General features: G+C 39.9%; 2 protein-coding genes across 4 annotated transcripts in view; both read right to left on the bottom strand.

The window, feature by feature from the left end:
* gtdc1 (glycosyltransferase-like domain containing 1) overlaps positions 1–8,502 on the bottom strand; it is a 28,492-nt gene extending 19,990 nt beyond the window's left edge. For 2 of the 3 annotated variants that reach the window (XM_028436640.1, XM_028436638.1), the window contains exons 1-4: positions 8,429–8,499; positions 2,088–2,278; positions 1,470–1,637; positions 979–1,152 (exon numbers count right to left, since the gene is read on the bottom strand). In XM_028436640.1, the coding sequence (XP_028292441.1) occupies positions 979–1,152; positions 1,470–1,637; positions 2,088–2,278; positions 8,429–8,446 (551 nt within the window). In that variant the 5' untranslated portion in view covers positions 8,447–8,499. Of the gene's footprint in view, positions 1–978; positions 1,153–1,469; positions 1,638–2,087; positions 2,279–8,428 lie in introns of all 3 variants that reach the window. The other variant, XM_028436639.1, reaches the window with a different exon arrangement.
* A 3,211-nt stretch (positions 8,503–11,713) lies between these two features.
* Positions 11,714–25,825, bottom strand: part of LOC114455037 (zinc finger E-box-binding homeobox 2-like) — a 34,745-nt gene continuing 20,633 nt past the window's right edge. Inside the window, exons 3-6 of the mRNA XM_028436040.1 lie at positions 22,678–22,780; positions 21,413–22,608; positions 19,651–19,801; positions 11,714–12,111 (exon numbers count right to left, since the gene is read on the bottom strand). Of these exons, the coding sequence (XP_028291841.1) occupies positions 11,714–12,111; positions 19,651–19,801; positions 21,413–22,608; positions 22,678–22,780 (1,848 nt within the window). The remainder of the gene's footprint in view (positions 12,112–19,650; positions 19,802–21,412; positions 22,609–22,677; positions 22,781–25,825) is intronic.

Below are 25,825 nucleotides of genomic sequence, written 5' to 3'. Positions count from 1 at the left end.
CCACATAACAAGCATATTTAACAGACATGTCAGCAGTTGGATTAATACCAACTAACACAATTCAAATCTTTATTTCTTTGCAGAATATTATTTTAGTTGGTTTAGTTTCTTACCAGGGATTTAAAACGTAAGGTTAGTAACAGGTACAGAAAAGTTGATGGTCTGTAGATGTTGTAGGAGGTGATGTAAGAAGATGCTGAGTCATTGTACAATGAGATTTTTTTTAGGTTAACAAATTGTTTTATCATGATTTTATTTGGTGTCAATGTGATGAATCATTAAATAACACTTGTTTATTTCATTTTGTTAAGCTATAGGGAGCCATTGTAAAAGGCTACGTTCACACTGCTAGTCCTTTTTTTACACACCGTTGCGATTTTTTATTCATCCGTTCACATGACTATTTAAAATGTGATCAGACTCCAGTGCCAATGGTTTGCGGCTCCAAACTGACCCACATACGCATTGTCGCGTTTGTCTTAAAGTTTTTGTGCTGATCATTTCCAGAGGAGGACGTTTTGTGGTGTAGATTTACTTTTAAACACAGACCATTTATGATATGAACCTTATTCAAGCTTTGACCACAACCCGACAAAGCAAAAGTGAAACCTACAGGTCTGACAGACATTATGTATTTATATCACAGTCTGACCTGAAACCATCAATTAAAACCTATTTTGTTCCTCATACAAATGACATATTTATGTTTGTTGGTAACGTCTAGTTTGAAGCTGTTGTAACCAAATGTGATGACAAATAGTACAGCAGCAGGTGTAGGTAGGTAGCACCTGATGCATATTATGATTACCAAAACCATGGTTACCATGAAAAAGCTCATTAGCTTGTGAGACGTTTTAGAGTTAATACGCCAAACGTGATTGTTCACAAGCCCCAAAACACAAGTCCAAGTCAAGTCTGAAGTGCGTGTGACTTAAGTGCTATTCAAGTTCGAGTCCCCGTCTCTGATTTGTGTCTGACCTGCTAACATCAGGCAGGTCCAGGGGGAAGTGTAGGACCAGGGCCTTGGTCCTAATGGTCTGCTCCAGGTCCCTGGGTCGGTGGTCTGGGATCTTCTTCATGAAGGAGGAGATGGACGTCAGGAAAGACTCCATGTTGAACCGGGAGTTGAACACCACAGAGTCCGCCACCAGGCTGAGGACATGTGACCAGGTCAAAGGTTGGGGGTTCTAATCCCACTCTAACCATGTCATTGTTGTGTCCTTGGGCAAGGCACTTTACCCACATTGCCTGGTATGAATGTTGGTGGTGGGAGGGGCTGTAAGCAGCCACGCTTCTGTCAGTCTGCCCCAGGGCAGCTGTGGCTACATTGTAGCTTACCACCACCGGTATGACTGGTGTGAATGAATAATTGTTTCTGTACGTGCTTTGAGTCTCCTTAAAAAGAGGTCCTATATAAGTCATTATTATTATTATTATTATGTGACCAGGTCAGAGGTCACGTGACTAACCTGGAAAGCACCTGGTTGTATCCGTACTGAAAGTCTCTGTCCTGGTTCTGTTGGACCGGGTACTGGAGCTGGTTTTCATGGAAGTACAGAACCTTCTTCAGTGGTGCCAGGTCTGGTCTGAGAGCCACCAGCTCACACAGGTTGAGGACCGAGCTGCAGAACAGAACCCTGACCACAGGTTTCATACACTATATTAGCTGTTACTATCACATCAATACATTATTAATACATTAACACGCATTATTAGGGGAGTGGTGGCCTAATGGTTAAGGACGATGCGCTTGTAATCGTAGGATTGCCAGTTCTAATCTCACCCAGAACATTGCTGTGTGATGTAGATGTCCCTTAACCCCCTAACTAGATGGGTTGATAATGGGTTTCATAGATGTAAAAAAAACATTAATGACCAATAAAGGCGTAAATCTTAATTTACACAGATAGTTATTTAAATACTCCTTAAGTATAACTTGATGTGGGTTGTTCCCTTCAGGTGTAGTTACAGCCAATCCTGGAGCAGTGGGCGTGTTAAATCATGGGTCAAAGGTCAGGGCTTTGGCTATGTTCAGCATAGAGTTGAGTGTCAAGGGCCCTGCTGGGGTTAGGGTTAGGACCAGTTACCTGTATGAAGGACTCCTGGGTATGGCCTGACTGAAATAGAGCGCTGAGGTCCTGGCCCTCCAGGGCCACTTCTTATCAGGCAGACTGAAGACACAGCAGTGGTCCAGGTTCTGGTCCAGGAGGTCCATCAGCTGTTTGTGGGAACCACCATAGAACGGTTCCACCAGGAGGATTCTGGGAGATGTAGTCTGCTGATAGACACTAGGTTAGTATTCACTCGGAGACAGGGGCATCAGACTGGGGGGTAAAGGGTACTGAGTACCCAGTGGGTGTAATAATCAAAATCGTAATCAAATTTCAATTAATTGAGCAGCCCTAATTACCACCCCCTTTAAAACAGTACAAATGGTACGACCCACATGCGCTCCTTGTTACATCCACAGCGCAGCAGTGGATGTAACGCAGATACGTAGATATATGCAGATACGTAGATATACGCAGATACGTAGATATACGCAGATACGTAGATATACGCAGATACGTAGATATACGCAGAAACACAAACACAAATAAATGTTAACACATCAACATTAGACACATTTAAAAAGGCAACAATAACTGCTGACTCAGAGTTCATGAGCTGATATTTTATGGAATATATTTGTGCATGTGGATCACTATTAGTGTTATTGTATGTAATTCATTTATTTCCTCATTTGAAATAAAATTATTTTCTAAAAAAAAAAAAAAAAAAAACACATTACAAGCAAAAATAACTCCATTAGTATTTTTACTGCTGCTGAATCTTGTTTCATTTATCTAATAATGAGTTACATAAAGTTATGATTAATGAATAACTATGATTTCCTATAATTAAACCAGATCAATCTGATGATGTAATCATTCAGTATATTTATGTGTAATAATATCAATAGTTACATTAGTCTAATGGGACCAGCTTTGTCTGTGAACACGTGAAATATTATTAAAAAATATTGCGTTTCACAAATTGGGACAAATTAATAGTGACATTATTATTTATGCTAACATTTATTTCACACAGCGTGTGACATGTTTAGTCTTTATTCTTCCATATTAAAGTATTAAATCTGACATAAACTAATCTATGGTTCTCTGTGGTTTTATGACAGTAAGACGTGTTTTTTTTATTTGGTCCATTATTCCTTATATGGAGTGGTTAGCATTAGCTCATAGCCCAGTCTGTGTGTGGGTGTGTTAGCTTAGCATAGTTAGCTTTAGTTGAGTTTGCAGTTCATAATGGTTGCTACAGGTTCATCTCTGTCCCTGTGTTTGTAGAACTTTAGGTGGATCTGATGGAGGAACGAGGATTGGTTCACTTTGTTGAAGTTTATGTGGTTTTAACCCAGTAGTGGTTCATGATGTATCACAGCATAGTAGCTTCTGGTAGCCATGACGATCACCTCACAATAGGGATGTAACGATTCACTCAACTCCCGATACGATTCGATTCACGATACTGGGTTCACGATACAATTCTCTCACAATTTTTTCATTTACAAAATGGGACTGTAGACAATACTGTATTATTTTCCTTTTATTTTTCATTGTCAAAAGAATTCCTTGATAAACTATTCAAAACAATGCAATTTAACTAAAAAATAAATCTTCAATGAAATAAATAAAGGAATAATACAAATGAAAATGAAGCCTATTAATTTAAATTTTGGTTCTATAATAAACAATGCAAAACTGCATAATAGTTATTTTTATTTTAAAAGTGCAACTGAAAATGTATTTTGTGTCTTAACAATTGGACTTTAAAAAAAAAATAAACGTCATTGCATTGATTTACGTCATATTTGTTTGGACCAGCAGAGGGCGCTGGTAACACAGTGGTCGGTTGGCATGCAGATATTCTAGCAGTGAAGAAGAGATGCTATGCTAGCAGACAGAGCTAATAGAAAAACGTGACTTTTGCAGATATTCAAGTAATATTACAGATATTCTTTTGGTGCTAAAGGGGTAATGAATCATTTACTAACATGTTTAAGAGTAGAAGGCGGCCAGAAAGAAAGTATTAGCAGACTCCGCCTGCCACCAACACTTCCGGATAGCGCCCTCTGCTGGTTAAACAAAGTACTGCGATTCAATTGTCAGAAAATCGATATCAACCGTGATACCTATGAATCGATTTTTAACTGCCTTACGATTAATCGTTACATCCCTACCTCACACACACACACACACACACAGACAGACAGACGGTGGTGTGTGAGGGGGCGGTGCACGTCAGAGCTTCCATAAACAACGTTCCGCTCCAGAGAATAATAAGTTGACAACAAACAGAGGCAGTTTTGGCTAAATTGAGGGACAAGTGGCTCTCGCTAATTTCCGACCTGGGAATTTATCGTTTATATCGTGGAATGACATATTCTTATCAGTGAGAATGTTTCTGACGATAAATCATAAACGATAAAATCACACATTCCACTACACGCAGATACACAGCAGCATGTTTTTCCTCAAATAAAGGAAAATCAGGCCAAAAACGCAAAGACAGATAAAAAGAAAGGAGGAGGGCAAATCTTTTTTTAAGGTAATACAGTATATTACTACTAGTGTGAAATTATTCTACAATATTCACTCATCATGACAGTAAAATAGACCATCCTAAGTTAATTTACTGCAGTAAATCTATCCTTCATTCATCCCTCATCGTTATATTTATCACTATTAATATTATTATTATTATTGCTGCTGGCTTGTGTTTTTGTTCCGCGCACCAACTACCAAGTCAAAGTCCATGTGATGTTTTTTTTTTTTTTACTGTACCCGGCAAAATAAAGCTGATTGTGATTTTGATTCTCAACCAGTAGAAAACGCTGTGAACACCTGATTATGCATGAAAAAGAAAAACCATCATATACCGTTAAAATTTAGAAAAATACTGATATACATTTTTGGTCATACTGACTCCTCCCTCATCAACAATATCTATTATATCTATATCTATAATATATTTCTCTGGCCACAACACCTCCTCTCCATTTCTGTCACCAACCTGGGTGTTAAAATCGAGCAGCAGCTCAACTATGACACCCACATCAACCACCTCCGCAAGACCGCATTCTACCACCTCAAAGATATTGCCAAGCTCCGCCCTTCGTTCACGCCTTTGTCTCCTCCAGGTTGGACGACTGCCATGCACCCCTCATCCAGAAGCTCCAGCGCTGCCAGGGTCCTGATGAGGGTGTGCACACATGAACACACCCCCCCATCCTCAAATCCCTTCACTGGCTCCCTGTCAATCTCAGAATTGAGTAGAAGGTTTCCCTCCTCACCCATCAGGGCATCCATAGATCTGCCCCCCATTACCTCCAGGAGCTCCTCAGCCCCCAGACCACCTCACACACCCTCTGTTCTACATCCACACACACCCTCAGACAACCTAGCACTAAGCTACACACCAGGCACAACAGGGCCTTCTCTGCTGCTGCCCTCGGCTGTGGAACGCCCTCCCTGACTAGGGCCCTATAAATTCTGTTTTATTTTTAACAAAATTACATGTTTTCCCCTTTAATTTTTTAAATTCTGTTTTTTTAAAAAAAAGAAAATATCAGTTTTTAACTCTTGTGTCGAAACAAAATAAATAATACATCAAAAAACATAATTAAACAAAACTGTATCTCAAAAATAAAGTAAGATACAATTAAATATGACCCTGTAAAATCAGTTTTATTTTTTTCCAAATACCATGTTTTTCACTTAAATTTTCAAAAATTCCATTTTTAAAAATATTAATCTTTTTTTTCCCGAAAATATTACTTCTTAACTCTTAACTAAACAAAATAAATACTAATTGAAAAATAATAATTAAACAAAAATGTAAGTCCAAAATGAAATAAGTGAACAATTAAAAGGTAGATCTAAATTGTAGTGACATGGATTATTCTGACTGCTCCTTTTTAATTATTTATATGTCATATAAAGATATATGAGAACTGCATTAATATCACCATATTTCAATCAACCAATCAAATGTATTCTTCCATGTAATCCTATTTACACTTTCTGCATTATAATTGATGGTCTGTACGCTCACATGTTGAAGACAGTCTTATGATACAGTAAAACAATGTGTCAGTAGATAATCACAGATCAGTTCTGAGAGTGTTTTTAATATTATCACAGGGACATCATTACCATTGTTTGTTACAGATGTCAATAGTTTAACAAATATTTGATTTATAGATGACTGTAGTTTTTAATCAACAGCATTTTGTAAATGTGTTTAATTTGAACAATAGTTTTTAAATTGTTGTCTTTTTAATTCCACAACTTAATTCCAGTGACAACAAAACCTCTGTTTGAGTGAAATGTGAACAAATGCTGTTTTCATCTGTGATTCATATACATTTATTATAAATATGCTCTGGAACTCATTTGTTTTTGATTTTCCACATGGTCAAGACAATTTTTAACTAAAAAAAATCTGCGAATTTCAAAATTTTACCTTCAATGAAAAGTTGATTTGTGTGATGTGTTGGACCTTTGTGATTTATAATTCTTATGGTTTTCTTTTGGAGCAGGAAAACTTGGTCAGTGAAACTTTTGCCTCTCAGGGATCAATAATTTACTGAAACTGATCAGGTTTAATGATTAACTTTTGATCAACTTAAATTAAATGAACCTAATTTACCTGATGACATAATTCCAGACTGTAATAATTAAAGAAAAATAAATGGACACAAGAATACATCAGTTGTTTCACCACTAGGGGGGCAGAATATTTGACCGTATCAGAAGTTATCATTAATCTACGATGTTTCAGACTCTATAATCAATTCTGTCCATTTCCACGTTTAACTGTTTTCAGTCGTCGATTCCGTCACACAGATTTTAGAGACCACCTGAAGACCCCACAGACCACAGCTAATTTTAAACCAAGCCATTTTAACAATTCCTTTATTCTTTTTAAACTCTAACACTGAGATTTTGAATATAAAGTGCTATACAAATACATTTTTTTATTATTATAATTTTTATTTTAGTGAGGTTAGAAACACAACGCTACGAATAACTGGAATAATCATTTACTTCTGTGTTTTTCTTGTTTTCAGTTTCACCAAAGAATTTTCTTTTTAGTTCATCCCTCGTTACAAAATACCCCCAGCCTGTGAGCCAGATAGCAAAATAATAGGTGACATGGAGGAGGTAGCAGCACCTTTGGGTGAGACATCATCTGTGCTCAGCAGAGCTCAGAGGGAGAGAGGAAAGGGGTTTATGAGACAGAAAATGATGCTACGTACAGAGTTGACATTCACAGCAGCGCACACTCGACCAGAGCATGTGTGGAACTCATGGATAATGTGGCGATGGTGAGATAAAACCATAAAAAAAATGGGGAACGCAGTGACACTCTGCATGTCGGGGAAGAAGAGGAAGTTACGTGTGTGCAGACTGACGGGAGAGAAAGTTGGAGGAACGCCAAAATACAGTAAGAAATAAATTCAACTCTGACATAAATAGATAAATAACAATAATTTTATCATCTAAAGCCTGGTCTCAGTTTTTTTTTTTATGTTTTATATAAGTAAACAATGTTCAGATGTCAGAGTTGTCACTAAAGCAAAAAAATAGCTTTAAAGTCACTGACAGGGTTTTTTTTTTTTTTTTTAGAAAAAAGCTTTTTTTCTCAGCTTTTTGCTCTGAAACTGAAGATTTGTGTAAAACTTTCTCCATTCAACAGCTGATTAAAAAAGAACGAAACAAGCCAGAAACACATTCTTTTTTTTTTTTGTTTTTTGATGAAAGTAGAGGCTTCAATCTTTTAGAATCCGGTGTCAGATTTCAGATAGTCATAGTAGAAAATATTCTGTGGGTCTTTAAAATCAGTCAAAATGCTCAAAAACGGCTGATACTGAATGAGTTAATATAATATTATATATTACATGATATTTATATTCCCACAGTGACCGCTGTCAGAGCCTCTGAATGAATAAATTAATAAACACATATTCGTCATCACTAAATAACAGCTCCATGTTGTTGTCCTTTAAATGTTATCGGAACAATATCACTGCAGTGTATAAAATAAATAATAAAAATCCAGATGATTAGAAGAACAGACATGACCTGTTTACAGGGTCTTTTATAATTAATGTCATTGTAATAAAACACATTAAATATCGTTATTCAGCTGTAGTAGGTACGTGTGACGTCGGCAGAGTGCGTCACATTCCCGGCTGTTAGCATCGTTAGCCCCAGTCAAAGCTAACGGCTAACAAAGCTAACGGCCCGAGACCAGACCACAACTCGGTGTGTGAGGTTTAACTTGTTTGGACCGGTTTAATTATTTAACTAGTTACCCGGTTAATTTGTTAACTAGTTTAATTGGTAACTGTGTAATAGTTTCTCACCTGTTTGTGTTCGTCCATCGCTCAGCCCAGACTGCTTACGTCATCACGTTCAACGCTGCTGTCGCCATTTTTTCAAACTTTATTGACAAAATTCACAGGCTTACAATTTTACAAACAAATTAGGCATTATAAATAGATGTTAATAAAGAATTAAGTAACCCTAAATAAACAATAAAAAATCTAGAATATATATATATATATATATATATATATATATATATATATATATATATATATATATATAGAGAGAGAGAGAGAGAGAGAGAGAGAGAGAGAGAGAGAGAGAGAGAGAGAGTAGCAACAGCTCCGTTCACTCCAATGGTTCAGGTTTTTTTTACAGCAATGGTGGCTCATGGAGCTTCATTAGTTCCAGGAAGTGATCAGTTTACTATTGTAGACAATGGAGCTAGAGTTGATTAGACGTTTGTGATGCACTTTTGAACAGTAAGACGTTATTATTATTATTATCAGTGTATTTAAACCCATTAACGTGTGCATTCAGGCATGTTAGTGGCTTAACCCCCGCTAAAATAGTACATTTTTTAATCACAGCTGCCGCCATTGTTCGTCAATAACTTCCGAGTCCCATCAGCTCATGTAACTTCAAAGGCTCCAACAGAGGATGGTTTTTGTGACATTATTCATTAACTGTATCATTAGAGGCCAAACAGATCATACCATAGAACCAAAATGCAGCCATGTTGAAAGTCTCATCTCTGTCTGTCCCTGAACCGCACACATACACACGCACGCACACACACACACACACACACACACACACACACACACACACACACACACACACACACACACACGACTGCTGCTCCTCCACAATGAGTGACATGTGTGTGTGTGTGTGTGTGTGAGAGAACCAGAAACCAGACATGTGTTTAGAATTACTTTATTCACACAGTGGAAGAATTACAAACACACACCAGGACTAGTAAACCAGGACTACTAAACTAGGACTAGTGAACCAGGACTAGTAAACCAGGACTACTAAACTAGGACTAGTGAACCAGGACTAGTAAACCAGGACTACTAAACTAGGACTAGTGAACCAGGACTAGTAAACCAGGACTACTAAACTAGGACTAGTGAACCAGGACTAGTAAACCAGGACTACTAAACTAGGACTAGTGAACCAGGACTAGTAAACCAGGACTACTAAACTAGGACTAGTGAACCAGGACTAGTAAACCAGGACTACTAAACTAGGACTAGTGAACCAGGACTAGTAAACCAGGACTACTAAACTAGGACTAGTGAACCAGGACTAGTAAACCAGGACTACTAAACTAGGACTAGTGAACCAGGACTAGTAAACCAGGACTACTAAACTAGGACTAGTGAACCAGGACTAGTAAACCAGGATTAGTAAACCAGAGGTGTGTTCTATAAAGTAGGTTTAACAAACTCTGAGTTTATCCATAAACTCTAGGTCAACATACCCTCCATGGTAAACTCTGTGTATCTGATTCATTACAGCTGGTATGAAGTGGATCAATAAACCCTGAGTATGTAAACCTTGGGTTACTGATGTGCACGTGTGATAAAAAGCCATCATCAATGGATCAGAGATTACACAAACTACCATGGTAACCACCTGGAAGATAGTGATATATTCACCCTGATGGTGAAATAAGTCAGTGTTTGATGAATATGATCCTGTTCTAAAGGTGTGTTCAGTCTTCAGTGATTATAGTGATTAAATCACCTGTAATTAATAACACTTTATGATCACTTCATCACTTTATCTCTTTAGTGACGTGACGAGTAGTGAATAATAATAATAAAATGTGTCTGAGGAGACGTGTCAGCATCATAGGATGTCTGCATAGAGAGTCCTCCTGTTACACTGGATATAAACACAGTGACTGATGCTTCATATCTAATCATTTATATTGATTTTTAATGTAATATTATCACCAGATTCATCTCTACGTCATAAAATATGTCATAAAAAAACACTGAAGTGGGACCACGACACATCTCTTTGAAAAGCGATGTCATAATACACGCCATCATAACTTCAAGGTTACGCAATCTATAGATCAAACTGTATAATAATATAAAACAACAATTGAGCCTTAAAAGTGTATTAATTTAAATGATCATCTCCTCCTTTATATTATCTACAGGTTTATATTCAGTGAACTTTACTACAGACGTCAGTAGATGTTTTAATGTAGATCAACCTCTCAGTGTGTTTCACTTAATGATCTACATCTACAATGTTAGAAAGAAAACTACTGTTATCACAATAAATCACATAAATCAACACAACATTAGTAATGATGTGAACACGTCTGTGGTGTGTGATGTCACTAATGTGTTTCAGAGAAAAGTGTTAAGGTTTATTAAAGTGTTCAGGTGGGCGGAGCCAGGTAGAAACCCAGGGTTTCTTTGATAAAACCTGTCAGTGACCAGGTTTAGTTCATGGACAATGTTACCATGGTAACATACTCAGAGTTTGAACATAACCTGTTTTATGGAATAAACCTCTGGACTAGTAAACCAGGACTAGTCAGTCAGCAGGTTCACATGTTGTTACCGTTGATTGAAAAGTCTAAGGATTTGAGCCAGGAACCAATCGGTGGTGTTGATAGTTTAGGCAATGCTCCTCTGAGTCAGGCTCATAAGCTCAGAGGCAGGGTCTACAAAGTGGGTGGGTGTACCAGTGAGTTACAGGTTCAAAGTAGAGGACCATGGGTATAAAACAGGACATGTGTGATAGATCTTTAGGAACTATCAACATTCAGCCTGTTAGTAAATACAAATAATATTATTGTTTTTATTTACTTACATCCTGAAGTTCTGAAAAGACTTAAGTGTGGGCTGATGGGTGTGAAAGGACTAAAAGATGTCCAGGTTTTTTCCATGAGGGAGGAGAAGTTCTCAGTCCAAAATTCAGATCCTGTTAATTTCTAAGGAAAGAAAAACATTATTTTTTCACATTGTTTGAAGAATCTTTGAGGCTTTAAAACCAAAACAGGAGACTTTAATTTCTTAGATCAATCAGAAGAAGAAGACTGCTGCTGAACATCAGGAGGACCTTCGGCTGACTGAGGTTGTGGGTTTGATCCCAGTCTAAATGTGTCCATGTATCTCCTAATGGTTCAGAAGCTCCTCTATAGCAGTTCATTGTTATTGAATGGATCAATGAATGGATCAATGAGCTGATAATGTGAAGCTCTTTGGGACTTCTTCGTTGGTAATGGAAGCTTCCCAGTCCTCTTCCTTCCTGTGCTGTTCTCTATCTGGTCCTCTGAGGTCCAGCCCTGATCAGACCTCCTCTGGGTTCTCCCTCTGGGCCGCCTCCCTCTCCAGGGCCTCCTTCTCCAGGGCCTCCTTCTCCAGGGCCTCCTTCTCCAGGGCCTCCCTCTCCAGGGCCTCCTTCTCCAGGGCCTCCCTCTCCAGGGCCTCCCTCTCCAGGGCCTCCTTCTCCAGGGCCTCCCTCTCCAGGGCCTCCCTCTCCAGGGCCTCCTTCTCCAGGGCCTCCTTCTTGCAGTAGGAGTAGCGGTGGTTCATGTGTTGAGAGTAGGAGCCTGAGTGTGAGAAACGTTTCCCACACTTGTCGCACTGGTACGGTTTCTCTCCAGAGTGCAGGCGTGAGTGTTCGATCAGATGGTGTTTGTGTTTGAAGGCCTTCTGACAGACGTGGCACTGGTGAGGACGCCTTCCTGCAGAAACACAGGAGGAACCACCTCAACTCTACAGGTTCATCCTCAGAGTCACTAGAGTTTATAATCAATCATTCTATCAGATGTACAATCAGAGTAACTAATTACTTTTTAGCTTCATCAACAAAGCCTTCAGCATTAGAAGACCAGAGGTGTGTTCCATAAAGGAGGTTTAACAAACTCTGAGTCTATCCATAAACTCTAGGTCAACATACCCTCCATGGTAAACTCTGTGTATCTGATTCATTACAGCTGGTATGAAGTGGATCAATAAACCCTGAGTATGTAAACCTTGGGTTAATGACGTACATGATAAAAAGCCATCATCAATGGATCAGAGAATACTCAAACTGCCATGACAACCAAACGGAAGATAGTGATTTATTCACTCTGATGGTGAAATAAGTCAGTGTTTGATGAATATGATCCTGTTCTAAAGGTGTGTTCAGTCTTCAGTGATTATAGTGATTAAATCACCTGTAATTAATAACACTTTATGATCACTTCATCACTTTATCTCTTTAGTGATATGACAAGTGGTGAATAATAATAATAAAATGTGTCTGAGGAGACGTGTCAGCATCATAGGATGTCTGCATAGAGAGTCCTCCTGTTACACTGGATATAAACACAGTGACTGATGCTTCATATCTAATCATTTATATTGATTTTTAATGTAATATTATCACCAGATTCATCTCTACGTCATAAAATATGTCATAAAAAAACACTGAAGTGGGACCACGACACATCTCTTTGAAAAGCGATGTCATAATACACGCCATCATAACTTCAAGGTTACGCAATCTATAGATCAAACTGTATAATAATATAAAACAACAATTGAGCCTTAAAAGTGTATTAATTTAAATGATCATCTCCTCCTTTATATTATCTACAGGTTTGTATTCAGTGAACTTTACTACAGATGTCAGTAGATGTTTTAATGTAGATCAACCTCTCAGTGTGTTTCACTAAATGATCTACATCTACAATGTTAGAAAGAAAATTACTGTTATCACAATAAATCAACACAACATTAGTAATGATGTGAACACATCTGTGGTGTGTGATGTCACTAATGTGTTTCAGAGAAAAGTGTTAAGGTTTATTAAAGTGTTCAGGTGGGCGGAGCCAGGTAGAAACCCAGGGTTTCTTTGATAAAACCTGTCAGTGACCAGGTTTAGTTCATGGACAACGTTACCATGGTAACATACTCAGAGATAAACATACCTCATGTTTATGAATGAGATACTCAGAGTTTCATCATTTGAGCCTGAACATACTCAGAGTTTGAACATAACCTACTTTATGGAATAAACCTCTGGTGGTAGGTTAGGGTTAGGGTCTCTTAAAGGGAAAGACCTCATAATGGACCAGGTGGTAGGTGAACCCTTAAAGTGGTGAGCTCCAAGAAAGGAGGTTAAACCAGTAGTGGACAGGAAGTTGACATTAACACACAAGCTGGAGGAATGAAGAGTCGAGAGGTCATACTACGACTACTACTACTACTACTAATAATAATAATAATAATAATAATAATAATAATAATAATAATAATAATAATAATAACAATAATAATAATAATAATAATAATAATAATAATAATAACAATAATAATAATAATAATAATAATAATAACAATAATAATAATAATAATAATAATAATAACAACAATAATAATAATAATAATTAATAATAACAATAATAATAAAATTATTATTATTAATAATAATAATAATTAATAACAATAACAATAATAATAATATAATAATAACAATAATAATAACAATAACAACAATAATATTAATATTATTATTATTATTATTATTATTAATAATAATAATAATAATAATAATAATAATAATAATAATTAAAGCCGCGAGCGGCGTCATAGGTTCCGATGAAGCGGCCGGGGGCGGTAACCCATGGTCACGTATACCACTGTTTTGGGAATTGGCCTGAGCAAATTTGGTGTAAAATGGTGTAAAAACAACTGAGATATTGCATTTACCAAGAAATGGCGAAAGATTTTCCTGTCATGATAGGCCCCTCCCACTTTTCACAGCCTGCTCTATTTGCCATAGCAATGTGCTTCCATCTAATAAGATTCATCCTACAGTGTTTTGAAGTCAACACGACATATCGTCTGTCCGCTACAGCTGCTCGTGTAGGACGACCACAGAAGCGGCGCCCTCTGAGAACGCAAGGCATTATGGGTAAATTGGTTATGGAGTTTTGTTTATGGCTGGACAGTCGTCGTGTGTATCAAATATGAAGCAGTTTGAATTTAGCATTCTGGAGTTATAAGCTTTTTTCTATTACAGCGTGCTGATGGCGAAGGATTCTCCTGTGTCATGATAGGCCCCTCCCACTTTTCACAGTCTGGTATATTTTCCATCGCAATGTGCTTCCATCTAATAAGATTCATCCTACAGTGTTTTCAAGTCAACACGACATATCGTCTGTCCGCTACAGCTGCTCGTGTAGGACGACCACAGAAGCGGCGCCCTCTGAGAACGCAAGGCATTGTGGGTAAATTGGTTATCGTTTGTTGTTTAGCTCTGGACAGTGATTGTGTGTATCAAATATGAAGCAGTTTGAACTTTGCACTCTAGAGTTATAAGCGTTTTCGTATAACGGCATAGTTATGGCGAGGGATTTTCGTGTGTCATTATAGGCCCCTCCCACTGGCCATGATGGGTATTTTGGTCATCGAGCATTGTTTATGGATGGACAATCATCGTGTGTATCAAATATGAAGCAGTTTGAACTTTGCATTGAAGCGTTATAAGCATTTTCCTATTATAGCGTGCTGATGGCGAGGGATTTTGCTGTGTCATTATAGGCCCCTCCCACTTTTCACAGCCTGCTCTATTTGCCATAGCAATGTGCTTCCATCTAATAAGATTCATCCTACAGTGTTTTCAAGTCAACACGACATATCGTCTGTCCGCTACAGCTGCTCGTGTAGGACGACCACAGAAGCGGCGCCCTCTGAGAACGCAAGGCATTGTGGGTAAATTGGTTATCGTTTGTTGTTTAGCTGTGGACAGTGATCGTGTGTATCAAATATGAAGTAGTTTGAACTTTGCACTCTAGAGTTATAAGGGTTTTCGTATAATGGCGTAGTTATGGCGAGGGATTTTCATGTGTCATTATAGGCCCCTCCCACTGGCCATGATGGGTAATTTGGTCATCGAGCGTTGTTTATTGATGGACAATCATCGTGTGTATCAATTATGAAGCAGTTTGAACTTTGCATTGAAGCGTTATAAGCATTTTCCTATTATAGCGTGCTGATGGCGAAGGATTCTACCGTGTCATTATAGGCCCCTCCCACTGATCACAGCCTGTTTTTTCTTCCATAGCAATTTGCTACCCTCTGTGTAGGTTCATCCTACAGTGTTTTGAAGTCAACACGACATATCGTCTGTCCGCTACAGCTGCTCGTGTAGGACGACCACAGAAGCGGCGCCCTCTGAGAACGCAAGGCATTATGGGTAAATTGGTTCTCGAGTTTTGTTTATGGCTGTACGGTCATCATGTGTATCAAATATGAAGCAGTTTGAACTTTGCATTCTAGAGTTATAAGCTTTTTCCTAGAACGGCGTCCTGTAAATGCTAACCGTGTACATGACCTTAAATGACACCGGTCGAAAACACAAGGCATGATGGGAAATGTTTCAAAGCAGTCATGACCAAGCTTGGGCACATGTCCTTTGTGTGAAATTTGAAGCTGATGGAAGTTTGTGTGTCAGAGTTATGGAGATTTGGAATTTTTTGCGTGCTAACGAAAATTAGCATTGCAGTTTTGTGGCGGCGCCACGACCAAACCGTGACAGATACGAAAATTCTTTCGATAACTTTTCATCTTCAATGGGTCCTATGTGGTGTTGCCAAGTTTTAAGCGAATCGGATGAATCCCCTCAGACTAGATAGCGCAGATGCGTTTCGAGGGCGAAACGCCATTTTTGACCTTTGACCCAAGATGGCTGACTTCCTGTTTGGTTTTGGGCGGGGTCACAATGTAACTTTTTGCTCATTCTGGGGCGAAGACTACATGTGGCGATTTTCGTGCAAATCGGTCAGACCTGGCGGTCGTGTGGTTCCATCGTTTGTTTTGGCCGTTTTTTTTCACGCCACCAAATTATCAAATTTTTCGCCAGGCCTGAGGTGCGTGCAAAATTCGGTGAGTTTTCGGGCATTTTTAGGGGGTCGAATTAGCGATCAAAGGCGGGCGGGGTATAATAATAATAATAATAATAGGAAATAAAAGCGAAAACAATAGGTTCCTCTGTCCCATTCTGGGACATCGGAACCTAATAATAATAATAATAATAATAATAATAATAATTAAAGCCGCGAGCGGCGTCATAGGTTCCGATGAAGCGGCCGGGGGCGGTAACCCACGGTCACGTATACCACTGTTTTGGGAATTGGCCTGAGCAAATTTGGTGTAAATTGGTGTAAAAACAACTGAGATATTGCATTAACCAAGAAATGGCGAAAGATTTTCCTGTCATGATAGGCCCCTCCCACTTTTCACAGCCTGCTCTATTTGCCATAGCAATGTGCTTCCATCTAATAAGATTCATCCTACAGTGTTTTGAAGTCAACACGACATATCGTCTCTCCGCTACAGCTGCTCGTGTAGGACGACCACAGAAGCGGCGCCCTCTGAGAACGCAAGGCATTGTGGGTAAATTGGTTATCGTTTGTTGTTTAGCTGTGGACAGTGATCGTGTGTATGAAATATGAAGCAGTTTGAACTTTGCACTCTAGAGTTATAAGCGTTTTCGTATAACGGCGTACTTATAGCGAAGGATTTTAATGTGTCATGATAGGCCCCTCCCACTTTTCACAGCCTGCTCTATTTGCCATCGCAATGTGCTTCCATCTAATAAGATTCATCCTACAGTGTTTTGAAGTCAACACGACATATCGTCTGTCCGCTACAGCTGCTCGTGTAGGACGACCACAGAAGCGGCGCCCTCTGAGAACGCAAGGCATTGTGGGTAAATTGGTTATCGTTTGTTGTTTAGCTCTGGACAGTGATCGTGTGTATCAAATATGAAGCAGTTTGAACTTTGCATTCTGGAGTTGTAAGCGTTTTCGTATAACGGCGTAGTTATGGCGAGGGATTTTCGTGTGTCATTATAGGCCCCTCCCACTGGCCATGATGGGTAATTTGGTCATCGAGCATTGTTTATGGATGGACAATCATCGTGTGTCTCAAATATGAAGCAGTTTGAACTTTGCATTGAAGCGTTATAAGCATTTTCCTATTATAGCGTGCTGATGGCGAAGGATTCTCCCGTGTCATTATAGGCCCCTCCCACTGATCACAGCCTGTTTTTTCTTCCATAGCAATTTGCTACCCTCTGTGTAGGTTCATCCTACAGTGTTTTGAAGTCAACACGACATATCGTCTCTCCGCTACAGCTGCTCGTGTAGGACGACCACAGAAGCGGCGCCCTCTGAGAACGCAAGGCATTGTGGGTAAATTGGTTATCGTTTGTTGTTTAGCTGTGGACAGTGATCGTGTGTATGAAATATGAAGCAGTTTGAACTTTGCACTCTAGAGTTATAAGCGTTTTCGTATAACGGCGTACTTATAGCGAAGGATTTTAATGTGTCATGATAGGCCCCTCCCACTTTTCACAGCCTGCTCTATTTGCCATCGCAATGTGCTTCCATCTAATAAGATTCATCCTACAGTGTTTTGAAGTTAACACGACATATCGTCTGTCCGCTACAGCTGCTCGTGTAGGACGACCACAGAAGCGGCGCCCTCTGAGAACGCAAGGCATTGTGGGTAAATTGGTTATCGTTATCGTTTGTTGTTTAGCTCTGGACAGTGATCGTGTGTATCAAATATGAAGCAGTTTGAACTTTGCATTCTGGAGTTGTAAGCGTTTTCGTATAACGGCGTAGTTATGGCGAGGGATTTTCGTGTGTCATTATAGGCCCCTCCCACTGGCCATGATGGGTAATTTGGTCATCGAGCGTTGTTTATGGATGGACAATCATCGTGTGTCTCAAATATGAAGCAGTTTGAACTTTGCATTGAAGCGTTATAAGCATTTTCCTATTATAGCGTGCTGATGGCGAAGGATTCTCCCGTGTCATTATAGGCCCCTCCCACTGATCACAGCCTGTTTTTTCTTCCATAGCAATTTGCTACCCTCTGTGTAGGTTCATCTTACAGTGTTTTGAAGTCAACACGACATAGCGTCTGTCCGCTACAGCTGCTCGTGTTGGACGACCACAGAAGCGGCGCCCTCTGAGAACGCAAGGCATTATGGCTAAATTGGTTCTCGAGTTTTGTTTATGGCTGTACGGTCATCATGTGTATCAAATATGAAGCAGTTTGAACTTTGCATTCTAGAGTTATAAGCTTTTTCCTAGAACGGCGTCCTGTAAATGCTAACCGTGTACATGACCTTAAATGACACCGGTCGAAAACACAAGGCATGATGGGAAATGTTTCAAAGCAGTCATGACCAAGCTTGGGCACATGTCCTTTGTGTGAAATTTGAAGCTGATCGAAGTTTGTGTGTCAGAGTTATGGAGATTTGGAATTTTTTGCGTGCTAACGAAAATTAGCATTGCAGTTTTGTGGTGGCGCCACGACCAAACCGTGACAGATACAAAAATTCTTTCGATAACTTTTCATCTTCAATGGGTCCTATGTGGTGTTGCCAAGTTTTAAGCGAATCGGATGAATCCCCTCAGACTAGATAGCGCAGATGCGTTTCGAGGGCGAAACGCCATTTTTGACCTTTGACCCAAGATGGCTGACTTCCTGTTTGGTTTTGGGCGGGGTTACAATGTAACTTTTTGCTCATTCTGGGGCGAAGACTACATGTGGCGATTTTCGTGCAAATCGGTCAGACCTGGCGGTCGTGTGGTTTCATCATTTGTTTTGGCGGCGAAAACGCACGCATAGCGTGCGTTTTCTGTCCGTTTTTTTTCACGCGACCAAATTATCAAATTTTTCGCCAGGCCTGAGGTGCGTGCAAATTTCGGTGAGTTTTCGGGCATTTTTAGGGGGTCGAATTAGCGATCAAAGGCGGGCGGGGTATAATAATAATAATAATAGGAAATAAAAGCGAAAACAATAGGTTCCTCTGTCCCATTCTGGGACATCGGAACCTAATAATAATAATAATAATAATAATAATAATAATAATAATAATAATAATAATAATTGATATGTGATTACAGAATCCTGGTCAGTTCTGGTCAAACTGCCCTAAACAGGCCAGATACTATTGTATGGATAACATTAACCAAGGTCTCTTCTCAGAGACTGTTATTGTTATGCTTAGCAGCTACAGAGAACACGCTCACATTCAAACCCAAACCCTCTGAATCCCAGAACAGTCTGTCTCTAAACCCTTTGACCAAATAAACCCTGTGTCAGCATTTAACCTTTAACCCTTCAACATGACTGTGTGTCATTTCATTCAAACCCACCACAACAACAACAACAACAACAATAATAACATTAGCAATAATAGTAATAATATCTACCTGTGTGCTCATATTTGTGTCTGAGGAGGGAACTGCTCTTCTGGAAAGTTTTGTCGCACAAGTCACAGGCGTACGTACCACTGTCAGTCTGCTTCATCTTCATCAGATACTTGGCCTCTGACATCAGGTCCATCCTGTCCAGCAGCTCATCCTGAACACACAGACACACACACACACACACTGATCTCCTCTTGTCAACAGTGTGTTTTATTGTTTTTGTTTTGTTTGTTTGTTCTCTGAGTTGTCGTGTTGTTTTCCTTATTAGATGAACAGTAACTGAGACCCTAACACCACCACGTACTACTCATCACATCTCTCCTCAAACAGCTGAACTACAGGTCAAATAAATACCAGATCCTTCTCAGACCAGATGTATGAGATGCTACTGTTACATGGTGCTGATCACAGACAACATCTGTATTTATGTGACTAACAGCTGGTTTTAACAAACACTGGTCACAATTAGATGCAGGCCCCTGTTCCTTCCTTTTACTGTTGTCATGGTGACTACATCACCTTTCAAACTATTCTCCTCAGGGACAAGTTTCAGAAAAATAAAACACAAACAAACAAACTAAAAAACAGCTGTTGTTGCTCTGAACGTTGAAAAGACGTAACTTAGGCTAAATCACCATGGTAACTTAGGTTAAATCACCATGGTAACTTAGGCTAAATCACCACGGTAACTTAGGCTAAATCACCATGGTAACTTAGGTTAAATCACCATGGTAACTTAGGCTAAATCACCACGGTAACTTAGGTTAAATCACCATGGTAACTTAGGTTAAATCACCATGGTAACTTAGGTTAAATCACCATGGTAACTTAGGTTAAATCACCATGGTAACTTAGGTTAAATCACCATGGTAACTTAGGCTAAATCACCATGGTAACTTAGGCTAAATCACCATGGTAACTTAGGCTAAATCACCATGGTAACTTAGGCTAAATCACCATGGTAACTTAGGTTAAATCACCATGGTAACTTAGGCTAAATCACCACGGTAACTTAGGCTAAATCACCACGGCAACTTAGGCTAAATCACCACGGTAACTTAGGTTAAATCACCACGGTAACTTAGGCTAAATCACCATGGTAACTTAGGTTAAATCACCATGGTAACTTAGGCTAAATCACCATGGTAACTTAGACTAAATCACCATGGTAACTTAGGCTAAATCACCATGGTAACTTAGGCTAAATCACCATGGTAACTTAAGGTAAATCACCATGGTAACTTAGGCTAAATCAACATGGTAACTTAAGCTAAATCACCATGGTAACTTAGGCTAAATTACCATGGTAACTTAAGCTAAATCACCATGGTAACTTAAGCTAAATCACCATGGTAACTTAAGCTAAATCACCATGGTAACTTAAGCTAAATCACCATGGTAACTTAGGCTAAATCACCATGGTAACTTAAGCTAAATCACCATGGTAACTTAGGCTAAATCACCATGGTAACTTAAGCTAAATCACCATGGTAACTTAGGCTAAATCACCATGGTAACTTAAGCTAAATCACCATGGTAACTTAAGCTAAATCACCATGGTAACTTAAGCTAAATTACCATGGTAACTTAGGCTAAATCACCATGGTAACTTAAGCTAAATCACCATGGTAACTTAAGCTAAATCACCACGGTAACTTAGGCTAAATCACCATGGTAACTTAGGTCAATGTACATCCTTTCCTTTATTTTATTTAACTAACAGGACCTGAAACACACACTGATGAGTCATAAAGGTTCTTCTCACCTGGAACATGGGCCTCTGCTGGTATCTGGTGTTCTGCTGAACTTCAGTGAACGCTGCACTGTAGGTGAAGGCCATGTGAGGCAGGAAGTTGATTGGCTCCAGGCTGGAGAAGGGGAGTGGTGTCTGAGCTGGTCTGATGAGGGTGGGGGGACTCGGTACAAAAAGATGATTCACTAACATGGAGCTTTTCTCCTGGATGGACTTTTCCTGATCTTTGGGTCCAATGAGGTCTATCCTGGTCAGGTTTGAGGGTTTTTTGGTCTTCTTCACCAAAACATTAGAAAGCAAACCACTGGTGTCCAGGGTCTTCATGTGCTTTGGCAGAGACAGATCCAGAGGAACATTTCCTCCATGGCCCTCTGAGGCCTCTGTGGGTTCCTGACTCTGGTCCTGATAGTAGACTTCAGAGTTAATCAGGTGTGAATTTGAAGTATCAGTGGTCCTACACCTCTGGTTCTTTGACTGAGCAAACCTCTCTTGGACCATCTCCTGGGGGAGGCCCACAGCAATGGAGATGTTGAGCAGATCTTCTGAGTTGGGATCAGTGTTCATGTTAAAGTAAGCCTTGTGGTTCCTGGTGTTGGTGGAGACTGAAGGGCTAGTCTTCTCCTTCATGGTGAACAGGTAGTTCTGGTGTTGGTAGAGGGGGAGGGGCCCAGTGAAGGTCTCACCAGAGTGGGACCCATGGTCCTCTGTCACACCCTCCATCCTCAGGTCTCCGTATCGTCTGGAATCCTGGATTAAAGTTTTGGCCTCGTTGACCTTCTGTAGCGTAAAGTCAAAGATGTTCTCAGCCTTGTGCTCCATGCAGGCCTGTAGGTCCTTCATGTAGGCTCTGAGTGTGTAAACCTCCTCTGCGTCATCCACGCCATGGAGCCCTCTGTGCCCTGAGTAACACCGTAAGGTGGGTGGGCTGTGGGCGGAGCTACCACTCGTCATAAAGACCCCCAAACCAGATCTAGACTGGGACTCATCCATTGGTTCTTTTTGAATGTCCAGTGGTTCCAGTAGATTCTCTTTGTCCAGTGTGAGGCAGAGCTGAGCGAGGGCGGGGCTCTCAGAGGAGGAGGCGGAGTCTGTTTTGGTTCCTTTGAATGAATTCAGAGTGACACACTTCTTACTGCTGATGTGAGAGCTGTAGGAACCAGAGTGTGAGAACCGCTTCCCACAGTTGGAACACTCGTATGGTTTCTCTCCTGAAACGCACACAGATCACATGGTCACATCAGAGGACCCAGTCCTGGTCCTGGTCTATAATAACTCACCACTGTGGATGCGTAGATGTTCTTTCAGGTGATGTTTGTATTTAAAAGCTTTTCCACATTCCACACATTTAAACTTTCTGCTGACGGACGAGTCAACGGGAGGCTGTAACACACACACACACACACACACACACACACACACACACACACACGCACACACACACACACGCACACACACACACACACACACACACAGAGAGAGAGAGTAAGGGAACAACTGTGAAGTTTACCACTGACTGTTTATTATATATATATTATTTTTTTTTCACAGCCAAACACATTTTATTATTGCATTGAAACAATGTTTTGTGTTATTATTGTGTTTATTTTTTCATAATTGATTTACTTTTCTTATTTACTTTATTTATTTGTGGGAGGGGCCTATGGTTCACTATGGCCGCCATGCTTCAGTCAGTCTGCCCCAGGGCAGCTGTGGCTACAATAGTAGCTTACCACCACTAAGTGTCGAGTGAAAGAATAATTCCTTATTTCTATAAAGCGCTTTGAGTGTCTATGATAAGCACTATATAAAATCCAGTGTATTATTATTATTATTATTATTATTATTAGGGTCCGTAGGAACCTATTGTTCTTGCTTTTATTATTATTTCACACGTTTACCCAAAATGCTCCTCAGACCTGCTGAAAAAAATAGATATTTTGGCAAAATGAAAAAAATCTTGCAAAAAAATGCGTGCACACGTATTCTTGACCCCAAGATGAACAAAAAGTTACATTATGACCACGCCCAAAACCAAACAGGAAGTCAGCCATCTTGAGTCAAAGGTCAAAACACTTAAGACCCACTGAAGATTCAAAAACATTGAAAGAATTTGCATATTTCTAACAGTTTGGTCGTTGTGTCGCTGCAAAGTTTCAATGTTAAGTTCTGAAGCAATTAAAAAAACATGAACTCTGACACACAAAGTTCATATTTGATACACATGATGACTGTCCATCCCTAAACAAGAATCAATGTGACAATTAGCCATCATGCTTACTATCATTATTATTATTATTATTATTATTATTATTATTATTAGTATTGTGTTATAAAGGCTTTATTTGCAGGTGCAAAGTAAAATAATGTGTGTGATTTCCCTGGTTTAATTCTATGGGACATGAACACGATAAATGTGTTTGTTGTTTTTTTTACTCTGTTTTACATTTTTTTTGTTTGGTGCATTTTTCTGTAATGTATGTTTTTGGAGTTATTGTGTGTATTTTTGTATCTTTCAGTTGTGTTTTTGTGCATTCTTTCTATAATTATTGTTTTTGTTGCCATTGTAGTGATTCTGGAGTCATCTTGTGTATTTTTTGTATAAATATTTAGTTTTGTGTATTTTGAGTCATTTTCCTATTTTTGTTGTCATTTGGTGTGTGTGTGTGTGTGTGTGTGTGTGTGTTGTGTGTGTGTGTGTGTGTGTGTGTGTGTGTCTCGCTACTCCGTGGCTCACACACACGCACGTCATTTAGCAGCGCACATGCACACACATCAGTGACTCACATCAGATCCAATCAGTGAGACTTGAGAGCTTTGCTAGTTTATCAGTGTGAGCACGGCTGCTCAGAAGCCCCTCCCCCTCTCTGGTCTAAACTATCTTCCTCTCTCTCACTCGTGTGTTTACAGTCCATGTCTGATTGGCTGTGTGCAGTGATTGGCTCTGGCTGCACACGTGACTCTAGCTCTGGTGAGGAGCTGTGCAGTGAAATAGATATAGATGGTGCGCTAGCGCCCCCTCACATTCTGAGGTCAGATGATGAATAGGTTTCACTTCTGGGTGAACAACCAACAAAATAATAATACACTTGGATGGTTTCTTATGATAAACAATGTAATAATACAACACTATATTACCAGCTCTGAAGTCTCAGCCATCAAGTCCGTGGTCGGTGATCCTGGAGTGTGATTTGGAGTCGCTCCATCTTCTGTAGCTGCAGGGTTGATAGATGATTGTCTGAAGTCTGTCATCAGTAATTTGCAAGCCAATGCGAAGTTTCATCCTCCCGTGAGTGCAACAAATGGTTGATGTGTACTAAGCACCTTCTCCAACCATTATCGATGAGGTAAGTGACTGGTCCACAGCGTTCCACGATGGATGCTTTCAACCATTTTTCCTTTTCCCCACAGAAGTTTCTCACGCGCACCGAATCTCCCGGCAGCAGGTTCCTCAGCTTTGCTGAACACTTGTCATGGTAAGCCTTCTGTTTGTTCTGTTTTACATCCACGACTCTCTCCAAGCTTGGCTTAAACAGGCTAAACCTAGTCCTCATCTGACGCTTCAAAAACAACTCTGCTGGTGAAACACCTGCCACAGAATGTGGTGTACTTCTGTATAATAGTTTGCCAGCTTGTGCTGCAGTGACATGGTGATCTGCTGTGCTTCATCTACGAGGACTTGTTTTCTAAGTGCTGCCTTCACTGTCTGCACCGATCTTTCAGCAGCACCATTTGATGCTGGATGGAAGGCTGGCACCAAAGTCTGTTTAATGCCGTTGCTTTTCAGAAACTGCTTGAACTCACTAGCTGTAAACCGTGGGGCGACCGTGGCTCAAGTGGTAGAGGAGTTGTCCTCTGATTGAGGGGTTGGGGTTTCGATCTCAGTCTATACTGGTTTATGTGTCGAAGTGTCCCTGGGCAAGTCACTGAACCCCAAGTTGCTCCCAGTGGTTGACTAGCGCCTTGCATGGCAGCTCTGTCCCATTGGTGTGTGAATGTGAATGGGTAGATATGTAAAGCACTTTGTGACCTATAGAAATAAACATTACTTACTTACTAAACTGTGGTCCGTTGTCTGATACAACTTCCTCCGGCAAACCATGGGAAGCAAAAATGTTTCGGAGCACGTCAATGCCCGGAGTGCAGGTCATTGAGTAGCTTTGCTCTGTGTGCCACAAGCACAATGACCCTCATGCCCCACGTGATGCAGCCCTGCTCCACAGACAGCTGCGCACAGAGTATGGTCTCAAAGCGTCGTCGCTGACATGATCAGGCCGACCATTTAACACAAGATCTTTCACTCTACTCAATATTGGATCTTTTCTTGTGCTTTGCATGATGTCAGTGGCACAGACAGGAAGATCATTTACAACAGAGAAGTAGAATATTTGATGTTCCTTTGCCGTTCTGTCTTTGTCTTGCTCTGGC

The sequence above is a fragment of the Gouania willdenowi genome, chromosome 21, assembly GCF_900634775.1.
Source record: "Gouania willdenowi chromosome 21, fGouWil2.1, whole genome shotgun sequence".
Lineage (NCBI taxonomy): Eukaryota > Metazoa > Chordata > Actinopteri > Blenniiformes > Gobiesocidae > Gouania > Gouania willdenowi.
The sequence above is the reverse complement of the archived record's forward strand: the minus strand, read 5'-3'. Positions and strand labels throughout refer to the sequence as shown.